We start from the raw sequence: 14879 nt of genomic DNA on the forward strand, positions 1-14879 counted from the left end.
GGGAGGCTCCAAGAAGGTGGATGCAAAATCTTATGAACGGCTCCACCAAATTTATGTAACCCTTGTTATTACATCAGCATTTGTTTTACCCACTGTTATTGGTAATAAATGGAACACAATAGGTAGATACATTCCAAGTTATTCCTTTCATAGTCTTTTCAGGCTGTCACTCCCATTTAAAATCGAATCTAGATACCACCTATGAATAAGAATCAGGAGGTCCTATACTCCCCACCTGGCAGATTTTGTGTAAATTTTTAGATTCTGGGCCTTAATGCTTCATTTATAAAATCTGGGAAAATGACCAAATTGAATGCAGGTATTTTTTATTGTTAAAGTCTATGATTCCTTTAAATTAAAAAGAAATGGTTACACTAGAAAATTACTTTCTAATTTACAAAGCCCTTTAAAAATATTCAGGTCAGCCCAGCTGGTGTAGCTCAGTGGTTGTGTTGACCTATGAACCAAGAGGGCACAGTTCAATTTCAGTCAGAGCACATACCCAGGTTGTGGGCTCAATCCTCAATAGAAGATGTTCAGGAGGCAGCCGATAGATGATTCTCTCTCATCATTGATGTTTCTATCACTTTCTCCTTCTCCCTTTTCTGAAATCAATAAAAATATATTTTAAAAAATAAAGAAAAATATTCAGTTCAAAATATATCTATTAAACAATAATGTCTGGGTAATTATTGCACAGTACTGTAAATGATTGGAATAGTATGGAGATTGGGCTGGAAATCAGTTTACAAATACTTTATTTACTTGTATTTCTCCTGTCCTTGTCATGTCACACTTGTAGAGTTCAACATGCATACTCATAACCTCTTGGCCAGCATAACATAGCTGCTGTTGCAAAAACTGAGTATTAACACCAAAGATAGAAGGCTTTAAGGGATTTGACCACCTTTGAGGTTGTATCCTTTCCTTCTGTCTTTATCAAGCGTCTTCTGACTTTTCAGTCTTCAAAATGCCTTAGTAGTATTATATGCCACTTCAACTTTGTCAATTTTAATCATCTCCTTAGTTTATCTATAGAAGAAGAAAGACTAGCCTTCACCATTTTAAGAATGTGTGCTTAAGTTTTCATTTGAGGATTTAGAACAAGACCTGTTCATTTAATCCTTCTTCAGGTATTTCTTCAAACATAACATCTTCCCACATTCTTCAAAACTCTTTAATGTGTCCTGAAAGACCACACCCTCCCCGACACATACATACACAAATTTTCATTATATGAGCATATTGGCTGTTTGCCTTATAGATAGTACCATGAATTTATAAACTATACATTGTACTTTCTTAGAATTCTATAGAAATAACATTTCTCAAGAATATGATAGCAAAAGTTAAAGATAAATTGTCTATACGTTAAAGATAGAAAATTGTCTAAAAAACTCAAGTAGCTCCTTTCTCCCCCCTCATCTGTAATTTCAGGGCATCCTCGAACGTTTAAACTCTGGAGAGGTTGTGATTGGAGATGGAGGGTTTGTCTTTTCACTGGAGAAGAGGGGCTATGTGAAGGCAGGCCCCTGGACCCCGGAAGCTGCTGTTGAGCACCCAGAAGCAGGTTGGTGCCTTGCTCTATTTCAGGGGTGGGAACGTCCAGCCCGCGGGCCATATAAGGCCTGCAAAATCATTTGGTCTGGCCCTTCCAAGGCATTAGGGGTGAGTTAATTAAGTGTTTGACCAAATATAGCAGGCTAATTTTTAAGTTGATAATTTTGTATGCTATAAATATCCAAATGGCCGTTGTCAGAAAAAAAGGTTCCCACCCTTGCTCTATTCGAACTTTTCATAAAAAGAGCACTATATTGACTCAAGTCTAGGTGCATACCACCAAACAGACACATTCATGCCACATTTTCCAAATATTTATTAATGCCTGCTGGGCTCTATGCTACATATGTAAGTATGGATCCACATGTTGGATAAGCAAAACAGTCCTCTTTGTCACTGTCACTTGTGTTTACCACTTGGTCCTGACCCTCACTGTAGATAAGTCTAGTACCTGGCTCTCAGCCTTCCTCTGCCCCTCTCTCCCTCACCTCTCTAGGTGGCTTCAGTGCAGCACTCTTTCCGCTAGTGCCTTGGTCTCCTCCTCATCTCCAACTGAACTCTTCCTCCACCCACCACCTCAGCAGCCCACTCCTCGACCTTGCCATCATCAATAGCTGTCTGTCCATCTCTGAAATCTCAATCACCAGCACTCACTCTTTGACCACCACCTCCTATCTTTTCTGCTCCCTCTAACACTGCCACTCCCCAATCTCATCAAAACCCTCAGTCCTTCTTCCCTCCCACTTTAGTGCTTATTACCCATTCTACTGCATATGTCCACCTTCCCTCCTTAACCACTTTAAGTTAAATGGTACATGGTACAATATCAATCATGGCCTTGCAGATAGGCCCTCCTCCACTGTATAGAGGCCAGCTAGTTAACTGCATTTAATACTAGCCCACCCTATTTAAATTTGACTATCTATCTATCCTGCACCTGTACCCATACACCTATTCTCACTTACTTTTTTGACCACAATTCTTTTATGGCTAGGAGGGAGGTGGGATGGAACCTGAGGGAGTTTATATGTACATAGGTAATATCTCCCAGTTATATATGCATAGAGCATAGTTAGATATTACCCTTGTAAATTTACTTGAGGCATGCAAGTCTTTGGGATTCCACAGCAAACTCTAAAAGGTCAAATAAAATTTTGCAGTATTTCTTCAGTGGGATAATAAATTTGCAGCAAAATCATTTGGGGGCAAAATGTGACCTAAACTAATATGATGATATTTATAACAGTATTCCCTTTAGTGTGGTTACTCATATATTTTGGTGTAAAATAAGTATTAATGTGTTTGGGGGGGGGAGCTAATGAGAGTGTTAGATAATATATAGCATATATACTGTAATCGCTTTCTAAAATTCCCCAAAATTCTGAATTCCAAGGTGTATTTAGTCCCAGAATGCCTTGGATAAGGGATTATAGACCTATAGCATAACTTTCCCTTCCTTGCCATTTCCAGCACTAAAAAGTGAAGCCCAGGTACCAGTCCTACAAAAATATTTCCGGTGTAGTCCAATTTTCTGGGAAGTTTTTCAGGGTCTACCTCAATTCTAGCTTTTACCCAGCTTAATTTAGAAAAGCACCTGCAGGCACACACATTCATTTACATAAAATAGCATGAAAACTGACCACCGCTCTCTTTCAGAGCATGAATTCTTTAAACACCTTTAATTTCCCCAAAACGCTAAATTCATCTGATGTCCTGTGAGGCGCATAGAAGACTACCTAGCAAATAGTGATGATAATGATGATGATTTGCCTTTATGGTTAAAAAGAATACAATTTAATTAAAGCGACTACAGAATTCATGTCTTTCTGTATTTTCTCAATTAACAGATAAATGTATCACAAGAAAGGTCTTTTCTAGTTATTTAGACATTAAAAATGGACATTTGTCCTCAAGAAATCCCAGTCCTGTAGGGCACACAGACTCACGGAATTTTGAAACTCCCTTTGCCTTGTAGAGATAAAGAAATTGCTGCCTTGATGGGGTAGGTAAACAGCTTGCCCAACATCACACAGTTCACTGTAGCTCTGTCAGGAAGATTCCAGGTTCACTGACCTCTTGTGCCTATGCTCTTTCCCCCTACACAGTGCCACACTAAAAAATGGTGAGGATGTAAGAATTTGTAAGGATACCCACTCAGCAACTTAGTCAAGAGACTGGGTAACATTTAGCTTCTATGATGCTAAGATAAAACTAATTAACAAAGAGTTTAAAAACATAGCATGAATATAATTAATTAGTACAGGTTGTGTCCTTGTCCTAGAGACTAGTCACACCCTATTATTTGTTAGAGAAGGAAAACTCAGGAGTCTTATGATGAAAGAAAACAGAAAATAGAAATTGAAAGGATACCCAAAAATTACCAGACTAATTCTCCTATTGAAGTTCATGTCAGAAGTTGTAGTTCTTGTACCCAGTGGAATCAGCATTGAATTCAGCAAGGAATTGGGGTTTGCTGGATCTGGAGGGGCTTGGGGCATCTGGATTCATAAAAATTGACCCCCAATGAGTCTCTGTGTGGGTACGTTTGAAAAGCACTTCAATTTTAAGAAGCATGGTGAGACAATCAAATCAACTAAGAATAAGGAGTTGGGTCACTGCCCTCTGGAAAAATCTGATAAAAGTGTGTGGACCCTCTGCACTGTGAATGTACAGCTACACAAACAATTTGCATACCATTCCAGGATTTTTTTGCAGAGCCTCTGGAATACACCCAAGGACAACCTGGGTGGGCTTCCTGTTTATAAGCCGTGTGGCTCTGGTGTATAGGCACCTGGTCTACAGGCCCTGCACCCCTGCTCCAGCTGCAACAGCTCATCTGATTCATACATGGGGACTTGGTTCTGTTGCTAATTAAAATAAGTACAAACCCCTTAATTTAGGCATCCTTTTAAATTCCCACTGAGAACTAAAGTTTCCATGATTTAAAAACAAAGATTTGGCTTCAAGCTTAGAAACCCGTTTTCTGAAATTCAAAAGCTTTTTTTGCCTCACTTATTTGTTCATTTTTAAAAAACAAAAACAAAAACTGAGCTTCCTATGTTCTCTGGTCTAGTAGGCACCTGGGATGCAAAGATGCCAGACTCATCTCCATTCTTAGCCCCTTAGGGCTAAGAACTCCAGTGTCCTACTAACTTCCTGGCTTCCAGGATAGTTGCTTCCAGACCTTTGGATTTTATAGGCCTCTGGAATTTCAAAATAAATGTCAGGGGCTGGTACTGGATTGCTGATTTCTTCCTTTGCCCAGTTAAGTCCCCAGACAATGCAAATACCAGCTAAGTCTACCATTTTATAAAATGAGCATTTTCCCCACTCTCTAGGAATGGTGGTTCTAACAAGGCTAAAAATAAGAATTAGTTGGGAAACCTTTAAAAAAAAAGTCTGTGCCTGGTCCCAAACCAATTAAATCAGAATATCTGTGGGATTACCCTTACATTCATAACTTTTTAAAAGCTTACAGGGTATCTAGTGGGCAACCAGGGGTTAGGATCACTATTTTAGAGCAAAGGATATATAATTCCTTAACTTGAATACACTTTGTTACATGGAAACAATTTCTATCATGTTTCCTCTAACCTGGGGAAGCTTTGCTTTTTGGCATTCATTATGGACATGTTTGAACCTTGCTCCAATTCTTATCCCACTCATTTTCCAGAAAGCTAATCACATCACTCCATTGCTTACAAACTGTGGGCAACACTGTGGTCTGGAGCCTAGACTCCTTGGGATGATGTGCTATGCCATTCATACTGTCTGCCAGTCCACCTTTCCAACTGCACCTACCGCCATGTCTCCAACACATCCTCAACTCCAGCGGCTCAGATTACCTGCTGTCCCCCCAAAGGCCACGCTTCTTTCCGTATCCGTGTCTTTGCTCAGGCTGTACCCTCTGTAGAGAATGCCCTTCCCTACCTCCTCACCTGGCAAAAATGCTGAAATGATTCCCCCTCTCTGGGACCTCCCTCTTTTCTTCACCCTGCTTCATGATAGAAATCTCTTCTTCCTGGCAAGAGACCCCAGATCCACCTCTCAATTATCCCACGGGAGGCATGAATGCCAAGCAACCAGGAATTTAAGGGGATGTTTTCATATTTATCCTAGAACTTGGGTTAATAAACTGATAGCAATTAGTGCCTTTCTTATTGAATCTCCCAGTTCGCCAGCTTCACCGAGAATTCCTCAGAGCTGGATCCAATGTCATGCAGACCTTCACCTTTTATGCGAGTGAAGACAAGCTGGAGAACAGGGGGAACTATGTGGCAGAGAAAATATCCGTGAGTAAACCATACACGGCATTCTCAAAAGAGTGCAGAAGACACACGTCATCAGCAAAGTTCTGACAGAGAAAAACGTTGAGCCTCTGCAGAGTTTTGTCTTATTTTAAATAATGCAATAATGAGATATATGTGAATAATACTTGGGTTTGATCTGGAGTCTCCCAAAGTGGCAGAAAGATATTTAATGATTAATGATTCTTTCAGGCTCCTAAGTGGGTATCCTTATAAATTCTTTCATTGTCAGTTTTTTTTAATGTGGTATAGTAGGGGAAAAGTCGTAGGTACAAGAGGTCAGTGAACCTGGAATCTTCCTGACTCAGCTACAGTGAACTGTGTGATGCTGGGTAAGGCATCTACCTACCCTATCAAGGGGGCAATTTCTTCATCTCTACAATGAAAAGACAGTTTCAAAATTCCATGGGTCTCTGTGCCCTCAGCACTGGGGTTTCTTGAGGATGTGCTCACTTTTAATGTCTAAGTAATTAGAAAAGACCTTACTTGTGTTACATTTATCTGTTAATTGAAAACATAAAAAAAGACATGAATTCTGTAGTCACTTTAATTGAATTTTATTTTTATTTGTCTTAAAGACAAATGATCATCATTATCACCACTATTCTTCTAAGTGCAACTTTGGCACTGGAAGATACCAGATCTTTTTATGTAAAGACTTTTACCCTCTCATAGATTTTTGGTATAATGTGATGTCCTAGATACCACCATTAGATTTATTTTGTTTTCAACACTATTTTTGATGTTATTGTCATTGCAAATTGCTCAGCGTGGTCATGCATTGAACCATTCCATCACTGTCATTCTCCGGAATCAAATCACTGTTATAACATACAACTGAGATGGGGACCTCAGAATAATAATTTTGTTTCAGTTTCACATAAAAATGTAGCTGTATCACATACCATTTTAGGGGCAGAAAGTCAACGAAGCAGCTTGTGACATCGCCCGGCAAGTGGCTGATGAGGGAGACGCTTTGGTGGCAGGAGGCGTGAGTCAGACGCCTTCGTACCTCAGCTGCAAGAGCGAAACTGAAGTTAAAAAAGTATTTCAGCAGCAGTTAGAGGTCTTCATGAAGAAGAATGTGGACTTCTTGATTGCAGAGGTAAAGACATGATCAAAGATGAGACAAGTGCACTTAGTCCATTTTCTCTGCCTTCTGCTTTCATGAGGACCATGTGAGATTAGGTGCTAATCATGACTAGTCATAGTAATATTTAGTTTTGAAATCTTTTTTCCAATTTAGGGCTTTTACTAAATTTGATTCAGTTCATCTAATGTAGTGTTTTTCAAACCTTTTCCCTGCAATTCACAGTGAGAAATCACCATTCTATTTTTTTAAAAAAATGCTAATAGTTCTCAATTTCAAATTCTCAGTATTCAAAACATTTCAAACTCAGAGTCTGAAAATCACTCATCTAATTTAATTATTGAGCAATAGAATGCATTTTCAAATTGTTCCGGGAAAATAAGATTACAAGTACTTGTTGTGTTTCAGTATTTTGAACATGTTGAAGAGGCCGTGTGGGCGGTTGAAGCCTTGAAAGCCTCTGGAAAGCCAGTGGCAGCGACCATGTGCATCGGCCCCGAGGGAGACCTGCACGGCGTGACCCCCGGCGAGTGTGCAGTGCGCCTGGTCAAAGCAGGTGAGGGTGGATTGTGACCAGTTTGCAATTACTGAGACTTTTAAAATAACATACAAATGCAGGGCCATCTATGGATCACTATATACTAATTTATTAACAGGAAACACCATTAACTTACTTTTTTTAGGACTACTGATATATTATTGAGTCTTAAAGAAAAATATGTAAAGTAAAAAAAGATACATACACACACACATACACCCCCCTCCCCCCACACACACACACACACCAGTCTTTTGGAAGGAGCAAGTAGGCCTATGCTGAAGGTTTAACAACTAGGAACGTGAAAGAATTTAGGCAACTCAAAAGGAGCATTCAGAAAATTTGTGTTTTATTTTAAACTTATCTCCAGTTGAGGTCTTTAAACATTAATAACTGTTAGAGCAGCTGCCCTCTTTGCCAGTTTTTCCACTCTTGTAAATTATGCTTTGCTTTTTTTGTAACTGACATAATAAATTTTAAAAATCCTTTGATATGAAATATTGACCACCTCATTTATCTTACATAATTTTCATTCCTAATATCAGATTTCATTTCAATTCGGGAAAATACCGATTGTTTTAAAATCTGCCTCATTTTAAACCCAAGGAATAGCTCAGTGTCAGTGGAAGAGCCAACTCACTCTGTAAAGAGACTTTAGCTATTTCTTTAATTTCTGATTTTTATCCAGCTCCTGATATTTCATGGAAGTCACTTCATACTTGTCATTGACAATAACAATTATTTAGGAATAAAGTTTTATAATACTAATTTTTGATCGGTATAAAAATGGGGGGGGGATTAACTTATTTCAGAAAGATCAGAGGAGGCCTTAATCATCACCATTGTTAACTAGCAAGGATTCCTGGCTTGAGTCTCATCATTCTGTTCAGAGTAGGTGGCCATGGTGTTTAAAATCACTGTACCCTATTTATATCCTTTGTAGCACTTCCCGCTTATCTCATTTGTTTATCACTTTAATGTCTGACTCTCTCACTAGACTGCAAAATCTAAGAGGGCAGACACTCTCTTGTCTCAGCATTGTCTCTGTGCCTAGCACAGTACCTATTACACAATAGGTCCTGAATATATATCTGCCTAATAAATCTATCTAATATCCATCTAATAAGTCTATCTTCCAATGCTAGTTCAAATTCTACCTCCATGTGCCCTAAAATGATCATCCCTACCCCAAGTATCACTCCATTTTCTTGGGAACTATAACACTTTCTATTTATACCCCTCATTTGGAATATCCTCAGTCGACATTTTCTAATCTATGGAGTGTTATAGGGTCATGTAGTCAAATATACATTAAGAAAATGCTGTGTTAAACCAAGTTAAGCAGGTCTCTTTGATACAGAACTTCTCAGAGCCTTATATATGTTCAGGCATATTGGCAATGTCCAAGAAGGGGATATAGTAAACAGCTACTATCTAACTTAATGGATCACAGAACTTATTTTCATGAAGGAAACCTGAAAGCCCTGTGCTAAATTATAAAATTCTTGGTGTCAGGGACTATGTCCTATGTTTATATTTCTCTAGAACCCCTTACAAGGACCCTTTTACCTAATAGACATCCAATAAATAGCCAACATATGATTAATTAATTAGCATAATGAAGTCAGGCAAGGAAATAAAAATTCTGGCAGCACATCATCCAAAAGAAAAAAAAAGGAGAGAAAGAAAGGTAGTCAAGATCCAAGTGAAGATAGTAAGTAAGCTTTTGAATATACAAATCTAGAACCCGATGGAAAGGTCAGGTTAGAGAGAGAAATTTAGGGGAGTTCTAGATATAGATGGTATTGAAGGCCCTGGTGCTGAAAAGAAGGTGTAGGTGAAGAGCAGAAGATGGGATCCTGGGTCACTCAGGGTTGAACAGTCCAGCCTTAGGGAGGAGTGGGCACGTAACACCCCCAAAAAGCAGCCAGGGCAGTAGGAGCAACACTTAGGGCGTGTGGGAAGTTCCCAGAAGGGGAGAACTATTATTGAACGTTATGTTAAGAGAAGGGGAGTGCTGATGAAAGATGCGGGGATCCAATAGACTGAATGCTGCTGAGAAATAGAGTAAATGAGAACAGAGAAGGATTACTGGATTTGGTAAGATTGAGGTCACAGGTGCCCCTTCAAAAGCTGATTCAAAGGAATGGCCATGAGGGCGGCCGATAGAATAAGAATAAAGAGCCAACTGCAGACCCAGGCCAGTGAGGACCACTGAGGTACCTGCCACTGAAAACTGGATACCACAGCTTGTGGCATCAGCTCTGCTGCTCCTGGATTCTGGATTAGTGATGTCACTACATTGGCCTGATGAAAGGGAACACTGATTTATTCCTCAGATAGTGGTATGGTAACCACGGGTGCAATCTAGCAGCTGGGAGTGCTAAAATATTACTGTGCTTGCAATATTAATGTCAAAAATTGAAAAATTGACTACTAAAATTTGAAGTTAAGAAAAACTCTAATAATGATTTAAAAAAAAAAAGATGGACAGCCAAGTGTGCATAAATGACACTTCAATTATACCAGACTCTTCAAAGCACTTTTCACAGAAAGTGCTTGCTGCCTGCTAGCAATCATTCTTGCACAAAGGCAACATAGATTTGCAGAGAGCAGGGATCAAATGCTATACTTCCAAATTCACCTGATTAAGAGAGGAGAGTTGGACCTCCTGGTATTCTGGTGAATCCCTCAAGCTAAAATGTTCTTCCCACTTGCAGGAGCTTCCATCGTTGGTGTGAACTGCCATTTTGACCCCACAATTAGTTTGCAAACAGTGAAGCTCATGAAAGAAGGCCTGCAGGCTGCCGGGTTGAAAGCCCACCTGATGAGTCAACCCTTGGCCTACCACACTCCTGACTGTGGCAAACAGGGATTTATCGATCTGCCAGAATTCCCCTTTGGTAAGACAGACATTCTATACACTGTCTCTGATGTCTTTATGTTTAACACATTCCAAATAAATCTATAGCTCATAGAGCTGTATTATAGTAAAGAAATGTATGCCTATCTCCTCAACTCTAGCTCCCAGCCTTTCTTCCTGCAGCCACAAATCCCTTGATATTAGATAGTCACAAAAGGAAAAGAAGGTATCAGCAAACAAAGATGACAGGTGGGATCAGCAAAGATTTTCATTCTGGTTCCAGCTCTGTTGCTAAGTTGTGTAACCTTAGCAAAATTCCTTAGTTCTTCTAGATCAGCGGTTCTCAACCTGTGGGTCGCGACCCCTTTGGGGGTCGAACGACCCTTTCACAGGGGTCGCCTAAGACCATCGGAAAACACACATATAATTACATGTTGTTTTGTGATTAATCACTATGCTTTAATTATGTTCAATTTGTAACAATGAAATGGGGGGTCACCACAACATGAGGAACTGGAAGGTTGAGAACCACTGCTCTAGATCTTAATTTTCTCATCAGAAAAATAAGTCGGTTAGAACCAGGTAACCTCCAAGATCCTTTCCTCCTATTTTGAATGTTGCTCAGATACTCCTACTCCAGGGTTTGGGAATGGAGGAAAGATATCACTGGGCTACTCTATGACAAATTGGAATGAAGAGACCAAGCAGTGAATTGAGGGCACTCTTGCAGTCTAGGCAGAAGGATAAAGTCTTTTAGTGTGTTCTGGGAGTGGGGGTGAGTCTACCTTGAAAATCAACCCCAGAGATATCAGCAGGGCCTGAGCATGGCCAACCTCCTGTTCCATTGTAAGGTCTTTATACCATATTCTGTATCCTATAGGGACCCTCAGAGAAGTAAGATATTATAAAATAATCACTCTAGGACAACCATGGAAGAAGAATGGCAAGACATTTGTGTTACTTATTGCTGTATAACAAATCACTGTAAAACTTTGTATCTACAATCTCGTAGTTCCTGTGCATTATGAATTCAGGAACAGCTTAGGTGGGTGGTTTTTGCTCAGAGTCTTTTAAGAGGTTGCAGTCCAGACATTGGCCAGAGCTATAGTCATGTAAAGGCCTGATGGGAGCTGGGGGACCTACTTCCAAGCACTCTAGTTGACTCTTAGGAGCCTGTGTCAGTTTCTTGCTGTCTTTACTGGAGGCCTGAGCTCCTCAGCTCCTGGGTCTTTCCACGGTGATGTTTGTGTGTTCTCACAACATGGCATCTGGCTTTCCCTAGGGTAAGGGTTCCAAGAGCACAAGGCAGAGACTATGCAAGGATGAGAGGACAGGGTTCATCTTGAAAGCTGACTACCACAGCATTTAAAACTGGATATATATATATATATATATATAGACAAAAAGTAGTTTTGAAAAGTTAAGAATTAAATATTGACCACTTATTTAACTCATCTATTGAAGATTACATACTTATTATCGTTGTTCATTTAAACTATTTTTTAAGAAAGAATTTGGTCATAATGTCATTTATTGCAGGACTGGAGCCCAGAGTCGCAACCAGGTGGGACATTCAAAAATACGCCAGAGAGGCCTACAACCTGGGGGTCAGGTACATCGGCGGGTGCTGTGGATTCGAGCCCTATCACATCAGGGCGATTGCAGAGGAGCTGGCCCCAGAAAGGGGCTTTTTGCCACCAGCTTCAGAAAAACATGGCAGCTGGGGAAGTGGTTTGGACATGCACACCAAACCCTGGATTAGAGCCAGGTAAGAACCTTTAAACTATATCTGCCAAACCAAACTCATGTAGATTAATTATGAACATGTCCAAGTGAGGTCATCATAAAAAGTATAACTAATTTGATGTGTGATGATAAAGGGTCAGTTATTCTCCTTAAATTATCTCACAGAGATGTCTATGAAACATCCTGATGGAGCAATTCCTAGAGAAGGCTTTAGGAATATAGAATGTGAGTAATGTCAGTTGCAGTGAAGTATGATTTCATGCTCTAGGAAAGCACCACCCATGCGGTGGACCCTTACATGGATTCTTTAAGACTTAAGTATAACAAATACTTATTAAGTGCCTGCTCTGTGCCAAGCACAATTCTCAGAGCTTGGAATAGAGTGATGAATACGGTAGAAAAAGTATTTGCCCTCAAAGCTTACAGTCCAGTGAAGAAGATGAATAATAAACAGACTTTATGTCAGGCAGTGTGCAGAGCACTAGGAGTAGAGAAATGAACAGCTGTGGTAGAAAGAAAAGGGAAGGGAAGGGGAGGTGAGGGGAACCCAACCAGGCTGCAGATAATCGCTGCTGCATTTCTGAACAGGCTGCCATTGTAAGTGATTTCCATGGGAACATGACTGGCATTGGAAGGGAAGGGGAAGGGAAGGGAAGGGAAGGGAAGGGAAGGGAAAGGAAGGGGAAAGGAGGATGAAAGACTGTGGAATGGATAAGAAAACCAATGTATTATACTGTGGTAACCGCTTTAATAATAGAAGCATGGAAAAAAATAACAATGAAGAGAAGTACTATGTTTGCCTTAAAAGAAAGATACTGTAGCAGAAGGGACAAGCTAGAAAAGGGGGTGGAGGGTGAGCACCCCAAGCAGAGGGAGCAGGTCTGCTCTGTTCAGCTGACATTAATTGAGCACAACTGTGCACTAATGGCCCTTGGGGGCAAAGGCAGACAAGGGTTAATGAAGGGTTTTTAAGAGAGTTGCTGCCCAAGCTAAATTTTGAAGGGTTAGGGCAGTGGTTGGCAAACTCATTAGTCAACAGAGCCAAATATCAACAGTACAATGATTGAAATTTCTTTTGAGAGCCAAATTTTTTAAACTTAAACTATATAGGTAGGTACATTGTTATTAACTTAATTAGGGTACTCCTAAGGCTTAGGAAGAGCCACACTCAAGGGGCCAAAGAGCCGCATGTGGCTCACAAGCCGCTGTTTGCCGACCACTGGGTTAGGGAAACAACCTACAGAAATGCACTCAGGTGGAAAAAGAATGGCATGTTGAAAAACTATAAGTTTGAGAGTATCAGAGACAGAATTTGGTAGCAGATACAAGCCAGGAAGAGGGGGCAGCCTTTTACTCATGCTCATGAGCTAGGTATGACCTCATCCCAATGGCAGTGAGGAGCCTGGAGGGTGGCAAGTGGTCCAGGACAAGATTTGCAAGTTAGCAAGTTTTAATAGCCTTAAAACGGAAACCTGTGAGGAAGCCTTTGCTAGAATACCATATGGGATGAGGCCTGAGCTAGAGGAGACAATGGAGAAAGAAGGAGGCAGGTCCATGGAGTGAGAGCGTAGAAGTGATGCTGGTGTGAGAAGAGCAGCAAATGTGGGCTCAGCTGGTCATGAGGAAATGATTGGGGAGGTAGGGTAAGTTGAAGAGAAAATGTCCCTATTCTGATTCTTAGCTTTTGATCCCTGTGCATATGTTAAAAGAGAAAATTCAAAATAATTTTAGACAGATTCTGAGGGGAGAAAAGTTTGAGTGCAAATTAATACGTGTGTTTTAATGGATATAGAGTCTCAAGAGTGTAAAGAGGGTGCCGTGGAGGTATTCTACTTCAGGGAGGAGTCTAATGTGTTTTGTTCACCCAGGGCCAGGAAGGAATACTGGGAGAACCTTCGGATAGCCTCAGGCAGGCCGTACAACCCTTCCATGTCAAAGCCGGATGCCTGGGGAGTAACCAAAGGAACCTCCATGCTGATGCAGCAGAAAGAAGCCACGACTGAGCAGCAGCTGAGAGAGCTCTTTGAAAAACAGAAATACAAATCTGCGTAGTCGCCTCAGTGGAACCCAATTTTGTGAATTCTTCTATATTTGGGCCACAGTTCTTAGAAATAAGGAAAAGATGGTTAAAATACAATGCTCCTATTAACGCCAGCCTATACATCAAATTGGTATGAGCTGAACAAAACAGAGTTACAGACAGCACTTGACAATGTTAAAAGTATGTTTTAGAAGTTTCCTTAGAAGCAACATAAGTACGAAGCGAATCTTAAGCAGGTTTACTAAGAACCCACTGTGTAGAAGGCATTGAGGAAATCGCTGTGGCCAAGGAAGGGTAATCCTGACGTTAATCCCCACTTCAAGACGCTCACAGGCTAGTGAGGAGGATTAGACATGAACTGTCATAAAGGGCTCCGTGACCAGATTGGGACAGATAAAGTGATATAGGGAAGTGACTTCCAAGCTCCTGCGAACATGACCCTTGGCAAGAAATACAATTTCATATAATGACCCAGGGAGGCACATACCATACAACCACTGAAATAAAATGTGTGGTCTATTCTGGTACTTTGTGTTCTATTTCTTTCCACCTTGTTTTATTCATAAAACATGCTGGTCAAGATCCTTCAAATTGATTTTATGATCCATTTACAGGTTTTGGCCCATAGTTTGAAAACCACTGCTTTGGGACACTTCAGCTATGGGGACTTTCCTATTTAAGTTTACTCTTAGATCACTGGTTAATAAGTATCCAAAGCCCAGAGTCCTGCTCTC

The 14879-nt window shown here is 40.4% G+C and overlaps 1 protein-coding gene across 1 annotated transcript in view; it reads left to right on the top strand.

Moving 5' to 3' along the window:
• LOC102775016 (betaine--homocysteine S-methyltransferase 1) overlaps nt 1-14672 on the top strand; it is an 18138-nt gene extending 3466 nt beyond the window's left edge. The window contains exons 2-8 of the mRNA XM_006775466.2: nt 1438-1570; nt 5734-5852; nt 6781-6972; nt 7366-7513; nt 10216-10398; nt 11898-12126; nt 13973-14672. Coding sequence (XP_006775529.1) covers nt 1438-1570; nt 5734-5852; nt 6781-6972; nt 7366-7513; nt 10216-10398; nt 11898-12126; nt 13973-14156 — 1188 coding nt within the window. The 3' untranslated portion in view covers nt 14157-14672. The remainder of the gene's footprint in view (nt 1-1437; nt 1571-5733; nt 5853-6780; nt 6973-7365; nt 7514-10215; nt 10399-11897; nt 12127-13972) is intronic.
• Nucleotides 14673-14879: the final 207 nt, after the last annotated feature.

This window comes from Myotis davidii, unplaced genomic scaffold (assembly GCF_000327345.1).
Source record: "Myotis davidii unplaced genomic scaffold, ASM32734v1 scaffold44, whole genome shotgun sequence".
In the NCBI taxonomy this organism is placed as follows: domain Eukaryota; kingdom Metazoa; phylum Chordata; class Mammalia; order Chiroptera; family Vespertilionidae; genus Myotis; species Myotis davidii.